The following is a 12,490-nucleotide window of genomic DNA, read 5'->3' on the forward strand; positions in this document are numbered from 1 at the left end:
TATCATCTGTTATACAATTATGTAGAGATTTGGATTATTGATCACATGTGCACGAATATTGCCATGATCACATGTATGCATAGCAATATTCGTGCACATGTGATCAAGAATCTAAATCTCCACATCATTGTATAACGGATAATAATCCATGATTCTACACAATTATAAACTTCAAAATTACACACAATTTATTCAGAAAACAATGAAAAAACAATTTTCACGTAAAGAATAATCATCGGTTGGGCTTGATTTGAAAATTTCTCCAAGGTTCTCGCAAAAAAAAAAAGGTTCTCAAAATAACTTTTCATTATATATATATATATATGAAAGTATTTTTAGTACAAGTGTTTGAAAAAGTACAAAAAGTACAAGTTATTTCCTCCTTCTTCTTACTTCTTCCTACTATCTCCGACCACCATCATCATCTCCGACCACAACCATGATCATCTGGCGACGGCGACCATCTCTGGCGAGACTTACACATCTTTTTTAGCATTTTAGGGTTTAAAATTTATAGGTTTTTTCCTTCGCGAGACAACCACCACCAGCCATCATCATCTCCAACCACCCCAACCACGGCGTCGGTGCCGGCATCAAGGGCTTCGCCCGTACCGTAGCAAACCGTCACCATCTCTTGGATCACCGCCTATCAAATTCATACGATTCCCATATGCGTCCCTTAACGGTCAGCTTAGAACGGATGAGGGTCTCTGGCCCGTACCGTATCCACCCGAAAAGAACCTGATTATCGACGTAAAGTTCACTTACATATGTGTAAGTTGTACTTACACATGTGTAAGTCTCGCCGGAGGATCATGGTGGTGGATGGAGATGATGAAGGTGGTGGTGGTGGTGGTCGGAAATGGAAGAAACAAGCATGTGTAAGTTAACTTTAACTTACACATGTACTTTTTATACTTTTTTAAATGTTTGTACTTTTTGTATTTTTTTTGTACTATATATATATATATATATATATATGAGAAAATAGAATATAAGGTTGTCTAACATCTAAGTTTAGGTGTGGAACCCCTCACATACAGATTTTTTAATATTTCTTAATTAATGAATAAATGTTTAGGCCCCCATGAATTTTATGGATTATAAAAACAATATGTGAGTATTTCATACATAAAATTAAATACCTAACATCCTTATATTCTCATTATATATATATATATAGAACATGATATGTAATATCCTATATCATGACATGTAGGCACACCCTTTTGTATGTGTTAATCATCACACAAAAGGCTATAGTTGACAAAGTTATATATATTAATGCGTATAAATTAATACAAATATGTTAAAAGTACACTAACAGGATTTATTTTATAAGTCGATGTTGATAAAGGAAATTAAAAACCACTTAATATACATATTATAGTTTATTTAAAATTAAGTCAACAGTTTAAAAATAACATGAACGAAGTATAATCTTTTATTTTATTTTATTTATTTTTTTGATATGAAGATGTTGCTAAACTTCACAAATCGAACTATTCAGTTGGTTTGACTAAATAATAAATAAATAAAGAGAAGAAATAAGAAGAAGTCAAATGGAGCATGTGTGTGTGTCTTAACCAGGCCTTGAACGTAAACCATTGGTTACGTTTATTCCTTACAAAAAAAATAAAATAAAATTGGGTACGTTTATTAATGTACATATATGTAAAAGCTTGACTTAAATAGCACCGATGGTCCTGTTGAAAGTAGTTATGATATCAAAGCAAAACAGAAGTTAAATTCCGAAACATAATACGGCTTAATTAACTGCGGTCAATGGTTCTTAATGTTAGTATCTACAATCAACTTGATCTGTTTCATCAACATGTAACATACCATGTTTGATGCATAAACCATAAATTGCAGTTTAAACATTTATAAACCATAAATTTAAAAATTAAAACATTTAATTAGAAATAACAAATAAGAATATATCCAAGTTTATATAGCATAGAAGAGATTAAAAAAAAATTATTAAATAGGTATTTTTTTAATGAATATAACTAAAAAACAGTTGTCGCATTAATATAGCGCTATGTGTCGATTAAAGAAGACTACAATCTTGTTTTAGTTTATCGGTAGATAATACTTATAATATTGAATATATTCTATTTCAAAAAGCAGGGTGTTTAAATTTTAGAGAAAATAACCTCAATACCCAATTTTTTTATAAAATTTTATAAATTTACCCAAGTTTTTTTAGATTACCACAAAATACCCATAAAAATCACAATAAGTTTGAAAAATCGCAATAAGATTATGAAAATCGCATAAAGATGATGAAAATCGCATAAAGAACATTGAAAATCGCATAAAGAACTTTGAAAATCTCATAAAAAACTTTAAAAATTTCATAAAGAACATTGAAAATCGCATAAAGATTTTCAGAATCGCATAAAGAACTTAGAATCTCATAAAGAACTTCGAATGTTACAAAATCTTTACGAGATTTATAAAATCTTTATGCGATTATGTTAAATCTTTATGCGATTTTGGGAATCTCATTGCGATTTTATATAATCTCTTTGCGAATTTGGGAATCTTATTGAGATTTTGTTGGGTATTTTGTGAAAATCTAAAAAAACTTGGGTATATTGATATATTTTTTATAAAAATTGGGTATTGAGGTCATTTTTATCATTTTGATATATATTAATAAGCTTGTTATTCCTGATGAAAGTCTAATGTTATTTTATTCCGTGGGAAAAACATGTACAAAATATACACACGTACTGGTAGCAGTGTACTGTTGAACGCCGGTCAGAAGACAATTTTTTTTTGTCAAAAATAAATAAATAAATAAAATGTAATCTCTTATGCGAAATGAGAATAAAGAAATAAAGAATTGTATTTTTGTTTTTTATTGGATTGAGAAAAATAAATAAAAGAGAGATGGAAACTTGAAAAGACAGGCCGTCTTCAAAATCTTTAAATACCGACCACAAATGCATACTCTTAAACCCCCAAAAAAACTTCCCCCCAACTTCTCCTCTCATTATTTTTCTTTTCTTTTTGGCTCTCTTTGTAAAAACAGAGGTTTTGAACATGTGCCAACAGGCGTCATCCCTTGCTGCTGCTTCTTGTTGTTGCAATTGTAATTCATCAACACAAAAAGTTACAGATATTTTGGACCCTTTATTGATCCCTTCAAAACCATCCCAAAAAGCAGTTACCATCACACCAACTGTTGTTGATGATGATGATGTTGTTGTTGTATATAATAACAACCACAATCAACAATATAGCAAACCAAATAAGAACAAGAGTAAAACTCATGTTACTTTAGCTATCAATGAAGCCATTTCAATAGCGAAAATCGCAATCCCAATGATCCTCACGGGGCTCTTGTTGTATTCTCGGTCAATGATATCGATGCTTTTCTTAGGTCATCTTGGTGAGCTGGCGCTCGCGGGCGGCTCATTAGCTGTCGGGTTTGCGAACATCACAGGATACTCGGTCTTATCCGGTTTAGCTATGGGCATGGAACCCATTTGCGGTCAAGCTTTTGGTGCTAAAAGACATACACTTCTTGGTCTTTGTTTACAAAGAACTATTCTTTTATTGCTATTCGTTTCCTTACCCATTGCCATTTTATGGCTCAACATGAAAAGCATCTTGCTACTTTGTGGCCAAGATGAAGATATCGCGACACAAGCCCAAACTTATCTTATATACTCGTTACCCGACCTTTTGGCCCAATCTTTTTTACACCCATTACGAATTTACCTTCGTTCCCAATCCGTAACTTTACCACTCACATTTTGCGCATCTCTTTCCATCATTCTTCACATTCCCATCAATTATTATCTCGTAAATAACCTCAACTTAGGAATCAAAGGTATCGCGATTAGTAGCGTTTGGACAAATTTTAACTTGGTAGCCTCATTGGTGATATACATACTAATTTCGGGCGTTTACAAGAAAACATGGGGAGGTATTTCGAGAGAATGTCTAAAAGGCTGGAAATCGTTGCTGAATTTAGCACTTCCGAGTTGCATATCGGTTTGTCTGGAATGGTGGTGGTACGAAATCATGATTTTGTTATGCGGGTTATTAGTAAACCCGAGAGCCACCGTGGCATCAATGGGGATATTAATTCAAACAACCGCGTTAATCTACATTTTCCCGTCTTCATTGAGTTTTAGCGTGTCAACTCGTGTTGGAAACGAGTTGGGAGCTGGCAGGCCCAAAAAGGCGAAACTGGCAGCCACTGTTGGACTTTCGTGTAGTTTCGTTTTGGGCTTCACGGCTCTGTTATTCGCCACAAGCGTGAGGAATTTATGGGCTACTATGTTCACACAAGATAAAGAAATCATAGCATTGACATCCATGGTCCTTCCGATAATCGGGCTATGTGAGCTAGGAAACTGTCCGCAGACAACAGGGTGTGGTGTCTTGAGAGGCACAGCAAGACCGAAAATCGGAGCAAATATTAATCTAGGATGTTTTTATCTAGTCGGTATGCCGGTGGCGGTTGTTTTGGGCTTTTATCTAGGGTTTGACTTTAAAGGGTTGTGGTTCGGTATGCTGGCTGCACAGATGTCTTGTGTGGTCACGATGTTGGTCGTTTTGGGCCGGACAGATTGGGATTTGGAAGCCAAACGAGCGAAATTATTAACACACGATAACGACAGCGGTGGTTGTGGTGACAGCGTTGTTGCTGACAACGAAGAAAATAAGGAACAAGAGTATAAAAAGTTATTAACAAAACCTGAAAACAAGCAAGGGGAAGAATCTCTGGGTTTTGGGGCTGATTTAGTTTAATCACTTTCATTAGATTCAGATTTTTTCCATTTCATTTTTTTATTTTTGTTAATGTCTGTCTTTGTAAAGTATATAGTTGGTAGGTGGGTCGGGCAATAGGACTATTTTTATTTTATTTTTTGGATAGTTTTAAAGGCTTTTAACCAAGACAAACAAATTTTGGATTTTTATCTATCTTATTATTATAGATCCTCACTTCTTCTAACATATTAGTATTTTTCTTATTAATGTTTTGTCTTAAAGTTGGAATTTCTAAAAATACTAAGAAATTTATCACACCTAGTATATGTATAAAAAAAAGTTTAAGCATCTTTATTAGCTATTGAAAATGAAAGGTGTTGCAAACATAAAACTCGACTATATATGACACTATATAGCTCCGTATAAAAAGTTTTTGGGATTATGACCTGAAAATTTAACTAATTATGTCAAAATGTTTATGTTATGTAACAAACTATATGTTTTTGTCTATAGTATGTATAGGATCACCGGTTGAACACGTAGCCGGTCACCATTATGACATGGAAATGTAACTAACTATACTAAAATGTTTATGTTATGTAACTAACTACAAAAACGTTTATGTAATGTAACAAACTACTTGTTTTTGTCTATGGTATGTAAATTATCGGTTACCATTGGAAAGTAATCGGTTGTGCTTATGGAGATAGCAGATTCCGACGACACCAACAGATTCCGGCGATACTAACAGATTCCGACCAAAAGTAGCAAAACGAATATTTATATCTATATCTATCCCTTTTTTTTGTCTATATCTATTTTACTCTATATAATATATATACTACAAAAATCTATATGCACAAAAATCAAGTGTAACACCCCAAATCTATATGGAGATAGTTTTTGTGTTACGTTATGTGACATAAAAAGTTTAAGAAAAATCATTATTTTATAAAGTAATGATGAAATAATGATAATGAAGTAAAAATAATTGGTCCGGGAAGTATTAGGTAAGAAAAACTTAGAAAAGACAATATGTATAAATGTTGATGGGTTATATGAATTTGGTTAATAGGTAACCAAGGATTTCGAGGAATACAAATCTATGCTGTCAAATTTGAAAGACTTGTGTGTGTTTTTTCGTGTGTGTGTGAGAAGGAGACAGAGACGAGATTATGATATAATATATTGTATCTTCATTAGTAAGTGAAGAATAGAATGATAAAACAAATGTGTGTTTTAATATTGTAACTTGTTGATGTTTATAATTGGATCTATGTTTTTGTTAGAATTGGATCTGGTTGAATAGTGAGTCAACAACGTCGGAATCTGCTGCTATACATACTATAGACGAAAACAGGTAGTTTGTTACATTAAATAAACGTTTTTGTAGTTCGTTACATAACATAAACATTTTGGCATAGTTAGTTACATTCTCAGGTCATAATCCCTAAGCACAACCGGTTACTTTCCAATGGTAACCGGTAATTTACATACTATAGACGAAAACATGTAGTTTGTTACATTACATAAACGTTTTTGTAGTTATTTACATAACATAAACATTTTGGCATAGTTAGTTACATTACCAGGTCATAATCCCAAAGTTTTTTTTATTATTTTTTTCATATATTGCTAAGTTGTGTTGTACTTATAGTAACTCCCTTTAAATTTACGTTAATTTGTTAAACACACGACAACAAATTAATTGTGTGTATGCGGTGAAATAAAGGTTTTTGACACACATCGGCGAGTCGACCAAGAGGCCGGTCATGTTGTATTGAGAGGGTAAGGGTAAGTGGCTTAATATACAATTAAATACAAATAACATTATTCAAATAACAAAAAGTTACTCGTATTATCACATCAACTTTATTTTAAAAAAACAAACAAACATGTTTTAGTTAACATTAAACTCAAGTCATAAGTTTAATTAATGTATGCTTTAATTTTGAAATCGAACATATATGCCGTCTAATAATATTCTAAGACAACTTCTATAACCTTATCCAGATTTTGATACAAGATAATAATGTAATGGAATTGTTATATACAATTTGACTTGTTTAGTCTTTCTTCTCTAGTTTTGACCGTAGATATTTTGCTTGTATAATATAATACATAATAAAATTTATATCAATAAAAAAATACATCTAAAACTCAATCTATATATATATATTTTACATCAACTATTGTATAGAAAAAAAAAGGTATGATCAAAGTTTCAAATGATTGACTTCAAAATTTAAAATAAGACATTTAAATTAGGACGTATGGAGTATATAGTTAACATATTTTTCTTCTTTAATTATTACGGAGTATAAGTTTAATTTTGACAAGGGAAGATGATTTATTTAGAAAAAGGAAAAAAAGTGACAAGTCAAAGTCAAAAGTTTGACTGCAATCTCCAATTTAGCTATTTTTCTTCTATTACACGGTTACTGCATGGCTGCATGTTTGCAGATGGCGATGAAATGCTGCCACGAAAAAAAGATGAAGAGGGCCGGCCCTTTTCGACATATTTTTGTAATTTGTTGACTTCTTTTATTCAAATGCCAGTTATGTAAGATATCATTATCTATCGTATTTGTATTGTTCATGTTTTCTTCTTTTTGTAATCATGTCATTAATTATAGATACTTTTGGCCGACTCATCGTCATGTGGCATAAAAATGCAGTTTCAGACATACTTGAGCTACTAATCGTGGATTACCACAAGATATGATTTTTTAAATTTGTTTTATCTCACTTTTGTTTCTACTTCATTTGTTTATAAAAGATTTAATTTGATATGTTTTTTCCAATTTTTTTTTAAAATCTAGAAGATTATCGTTTTAATTTCTCACTTGAAAAATTATATATTTGGTCAACGTTATTAAGATAAAAAAAAAGTCAACAATAATTAAATTGAATATTTAATAAACAAAATAATTTGTTTTAAAGAATTTTCACTCAAGTAATCAACAACCACATGCCGCCGTCATTTTTATCTTTTTGGGGAGAAAAAAATTGAAGTTTATTTTAACGAGTGTAAATTGTAATTTAAGCCTAAATTCTAACACAGTATAAGTAAATAAATCAGAAAACTCGCTGACGCTTCCAGGTCGTCCGACTAGTGAGTTGTGAGTATTCGGATCAATGCGGTGAGTACTTAGAAGGTCAAAGCAGCCAATTCAGGGATGGCTCATATTAATCGGACGACTCGGTACTTTGCCTTATAGCGAGTACTTAGTAAGTACTCGAATCGACTCGGTGAGTTTTCAACAGTGTTTGCATCTAACAGGATTCGAACTTTAACCCCTTTGAAAAACCAAATAGTGGAAACCTGAAATTTTTTTTTTTAAGGTTTGGATCATTTGCTTGTAACAGGGAATCTAGCTTGCGTTGTCTTAACCGGATCCACGTTAGAGAGCCCCTCACCCTCAATACCTAGTAGGAAAAGAAAACCCCAACTAAATCGATCAAAGACACGACATTCACTACAAAAAATATTTCATCTGTTCACACTTTTTAGTTAGTGTGAACAAATTAAAATTTTGTCACGCTTTTATGTGTGTAAAAATATATAGAACTAAAAATGTGTGGTTCACACAACACCACACATTTTTAGTTTTATATATTTTTACACACATAAAAACGTAACAATTTTAATTTGTTCATACTAATTAAAAAGTGTAAACAAATGCAACATAATTTGTAGTGATTTAACTGTACGTGATAAAACCACCAAACTATCACCGAAAAGACACTAAATAAATGATACAAGCTCACCATGTCCTCACATCTATATGACAAAATTGAAAAAAATAAAATAAAATTAGTCCTTACTCCTTACATCTATGTATGCATCATTTGACCCGTTGACCTTGTTCTTTGGACTGTATACGTCATTTATTCATGTTTTCTATATTATTTAAATAAATATTGTAAAAAAGTGAAACCCAAATATATTAATTATATAAATTAATTATGTTTGAATTTTTTTAAAAATAATTTAGTTTGTTAATATGATCTTGTAGTATAATGTTTTATATGACAACTGAAAAATGTTTTTAATATGCGGTTATATATAACTTACTCTGTGTACGTTAGTAATATATTAATATATATTGATCTGTTAAAATCAGGGGAAAAAATCTATTGTTTTACGCAGCCATTTTAATAGCATTTGCATCAAATTTATAACGCTTTGTTTTTTAAAACAAATGATGAAAGTATATATCATATATTATTCATCTATGTGCCATTGAGCCAATATCAATTGCTAGAGAAAAAAGTTTCTCGTCGTCATCACCTCTTTTATAGCATGAGTAACCCCGTATACGGAGTAACTCAAAAGAGTTGTAAGACCAGCCATATCGATCAGCATCTACTTTTACAACTCTAATATTTTTCAAACTTTGTATCTATACAACCAATTAATATATATATATATATAATCTAATACCTAGCTAGGTATGTAATGTAAGCTATTTTTATACTCAATATAGTGAAGTCTTACAATTGGTTAGATGCCATGAAACATTGTATGGAATACACTGTCACGTCATCATTTGTTAGATTGTATTCGTTAACCTCAAAGTCAGCCTTATATATACAACTCTACATGAAATGCATTATCAATGCAGTAAGAAAAAATTGTATTATAAACCGTTACTTTGACCATATAAAATTATTAAGGAAAAGCTTAGAAACTATGCTACATATTTGGGATCTCACAAAATGTTTGTTATTTCCTTAGCAACATATATATAACGACATCTCAACACCACCACCTAGATGCATGCAAGATATATGAGAAGATAATGATTATCTAAAAATAGATAGAGATCATGTGGGTTCTTAATTAGATGAGGTAAACATATATATTTTGCAAATGGATAACGTATCTAATTGGTTGATAGCTTAATTAATATTAATGAAGATTTGTTAATAGCATGCACATCCATGAATTATTAAAATGTGTCTAAGTTTAATTATTGTTTACTCGTTAATAACACGTCCCTTGGAACACCCCAAGTTTGTGCCCTTCACTACCTACAAGAGGCCATACATCCTTTTAAGGTTGATCCCATCAAGACACAATAATGTATCCTTAAATTGTTATCTGATATTATGAAGGATGGCAAGACATGTGTATTTTTCTTATTATTTTAAGATAAATCATCATGATACTTGTTCTATGTATCATTAATGATTAATTTGCTATATACAGTACCATTTAACACATGGATGCTTCTATATATATATCACTGATTTGCAAATAATATAGATTGGAATTAAAATATTGGTGACATTTGGTGTTAAAGACAATTCAACGTGTAAGCTAACTACATATGAAATATAATCATTTAAACACGTGTAGATATCATGTCTACAAACAGCTTACAAAGTATATTGATTCATATGGAAATATTGGTGTTTAGTTAATTATCATTTCTTTATAAATACGGAACATATTGCCCCTTAGAAGAAGGTTTAGCAAATCATATAAGTTAGGCATCAAATGCATGTACTATTCTTGGTTATGAGATCAAAATCCATTTAATATGGTATCTAGCTTCTATAAAGAGATTCAGCATCAATATCAAGTATTTCTTTATCGAACTAGATATTCCATATATTACTACTATCACGCGAAAGGGACCTTTAAGAGTGTAACACTTTGAGTAGCTAAAGGGATATGTATCTAACATATAAACAATCGCCAAAAGGATATACAACCATGCATATAAAAACTACCAAAGGTCGATCTAAAATTGAATGTCAACTAAGCAGCTAGCTAGAGAAATTAATTAAGCATGCAAATGCATATAATAAATAGCAGTTCTACATATATACCTATCGATCATTAGTCATGATACTTACCATCTCAAAGACTCAACGTTTTTATAGGCATAATGATCGAGGATCGATGATGTAAACTTGATGTCAATGTCTCACATTATATATATTTCAAATAAACAACATTTGATTGCAGCTTAATTAATAGGGTATGGGTATGTATAATGAATGTTGTAGATTTAAAGTGATTTTATTTGAAACCTAAACAATGTTGCTATGGATTATTATTATTATTTGAAACCTAAACGATCGATGTTCCCATATATATATGGATACGCATTATATACTTCCTATCTCTTTCAATTAATACACAGTACTCCTATCATAATGAACATATGTAACATCCTATATTTTTTAGACCAATGAAAAATAACCTTTATTATAGTTTTGACATTAAAATAATTTCCTAGTATTTTATTTTTAGATATGTGGTTAAATTAGTTGGAACATTAGCGGATAGCGGGCGAAAATACCATTTTTATGTATTAGAGGCGTGACACTCAGGAGGAGTGCCAGCCATTTCTCATTTCATGACTCACCCCCATTTTCTTCCAAATTCTTCTACTCATTATTCTACCAAATTTCTTCACCTTACATCTCATATTCATCTAGGAACTTTTATAATTCCAAGTCAATTAATCAAATTCCTATGTAAATAATAATAATCTTAACATCAAATTGAATAATTTGGGAGAGATTGAGAGTATGGGATTGTGTGTGTATGAGCTGAAAAATAAAAGAGAGAAAGAAGATGATGATTATGATTTCCATCTTAATTTCCAATTTCCTAATCTTGAAGGTAATAATTTTTCCTTTAACCTAATTCTTGTTTTCCTTTAGAAATTAGGGTTCATGCAACTATCTTTTTATTTAGAATTTGGGGGTTTTCATAAAAATGAGTTAATTGCTATAATACAAGTTAGGGTTATTGTAATTTAATCAAATTTAGGGTTTTTAGTTGGGTTGCATGAAGGTTTTGATGAATACTAGTAAGAACAATGTTGGATAGATTATGTCCCTGAGTTTGAAACGAGTTAAACACCCTCATGACAGAATTTTCACTTGTCGAGTCCTAAAAAGAAAATGTAGGTTATTGTGTTAAGTAAATTTTGACACTGGAATGGGTTAAAAATACGAAGTAGAACTCTAGATATGAATTTTTGAGTTCAGAGGCGCAATGCTGATTTTTCAGCAAAACTGATTCTATGTCTGTCATTAAAACGGGTAAAACACATTCTTGCAAGTTAATTCATATCTTGGTCACTGAATATATAAAAAGTACCTAAATGTGTTAAGAAGAAGTCGCCACTGGAATGAGGTCAATATATGGTGTAGAACTCAAGTTATGGTCATTTGAAGGCAGTAGGGTCAAAGCTGTTTAACAGCAGCAGTTTTGATTTTTAAAACGACCAGAAGTCACCTTTGAAGGACAATTCACATATTGGTCACTAAAGATAAAAGTAGGTGTATGTGTCATGAAAATTTGGCCACTGGAATCATGTTAAAAGAGTAAGTAGAACTTGAGTTATGCTTGTTTGAAGTCTGCTAGGTCAAATATGTTAATGACGATTTTGATACGAAAGTAACTCTTGGCCAATTGAAAATGATATAAGAGATACATGTTATGTGAATCAACCCAAGATTAATATAAGATTGTAAATGATGGGTTGGGTGTTGAAATGTTAGTGATTATGTCTAGATGGCCTAGTATGTGATTGATGATCCTATATGCGTTGTGATTTGTTGCTAGGTTGAAGCATACATGTTTTGTGTTCATGCGGTCTTCTTGATTTATGATTTTGGTTTTCGCGGAGGAGGTGAGTACTCTTGCATACCTTTATGTATACGTTGGGTCAATCGACCACATCATGTTGAAGCCTTTTGTCCATGTGTGGTGTTGACCACATCATGT

At 31.4% G+C, this 12,490-nt stretch overlaps 1 protein-coding gene across 1 annotated transcript; it reads left to right on the top strand.

Annotated features, from left to right (window-relative positions):
- Positions 1 to 2,987: 2,987 nt before the first annotated feature.
- On the top strand, positions 2,988 to 4,978 carry LOC122605692 (protein DETOXIFICATION 49-like). Its single transcript, XM_043778647.1, has one exon. The coding sequence runs from the start codon at positions 3,055 to 3,057 to the stop codon at positions 4,771 to 4,773; it is 1,719 nt and encodes a 572-aa protein (XP_043634582.1). The 5' UTR covers positions 2,988 to 3,054; the 3' UTR covers positions 4,774 to 4,978.
- Positions 4,979 to 12,490: the final 7,512 nt, after the last annotated feature.

This window comes from Erigeron canadensis, chromosome 6 (assembly GCF_010389155.1).
Source record: "Erigeron canadensis isolate Cc75 chromosome 6, C_canadensis_v1, whole genome shotgun sequence".
Taxonomy (NCBI): domain Eukaryota; kingdom Viridiplantae; phylum Streptophyta; class Magnoliopsida; order Asterales; family Asteraceae; genus Erigeron; species Erigeron canadensis.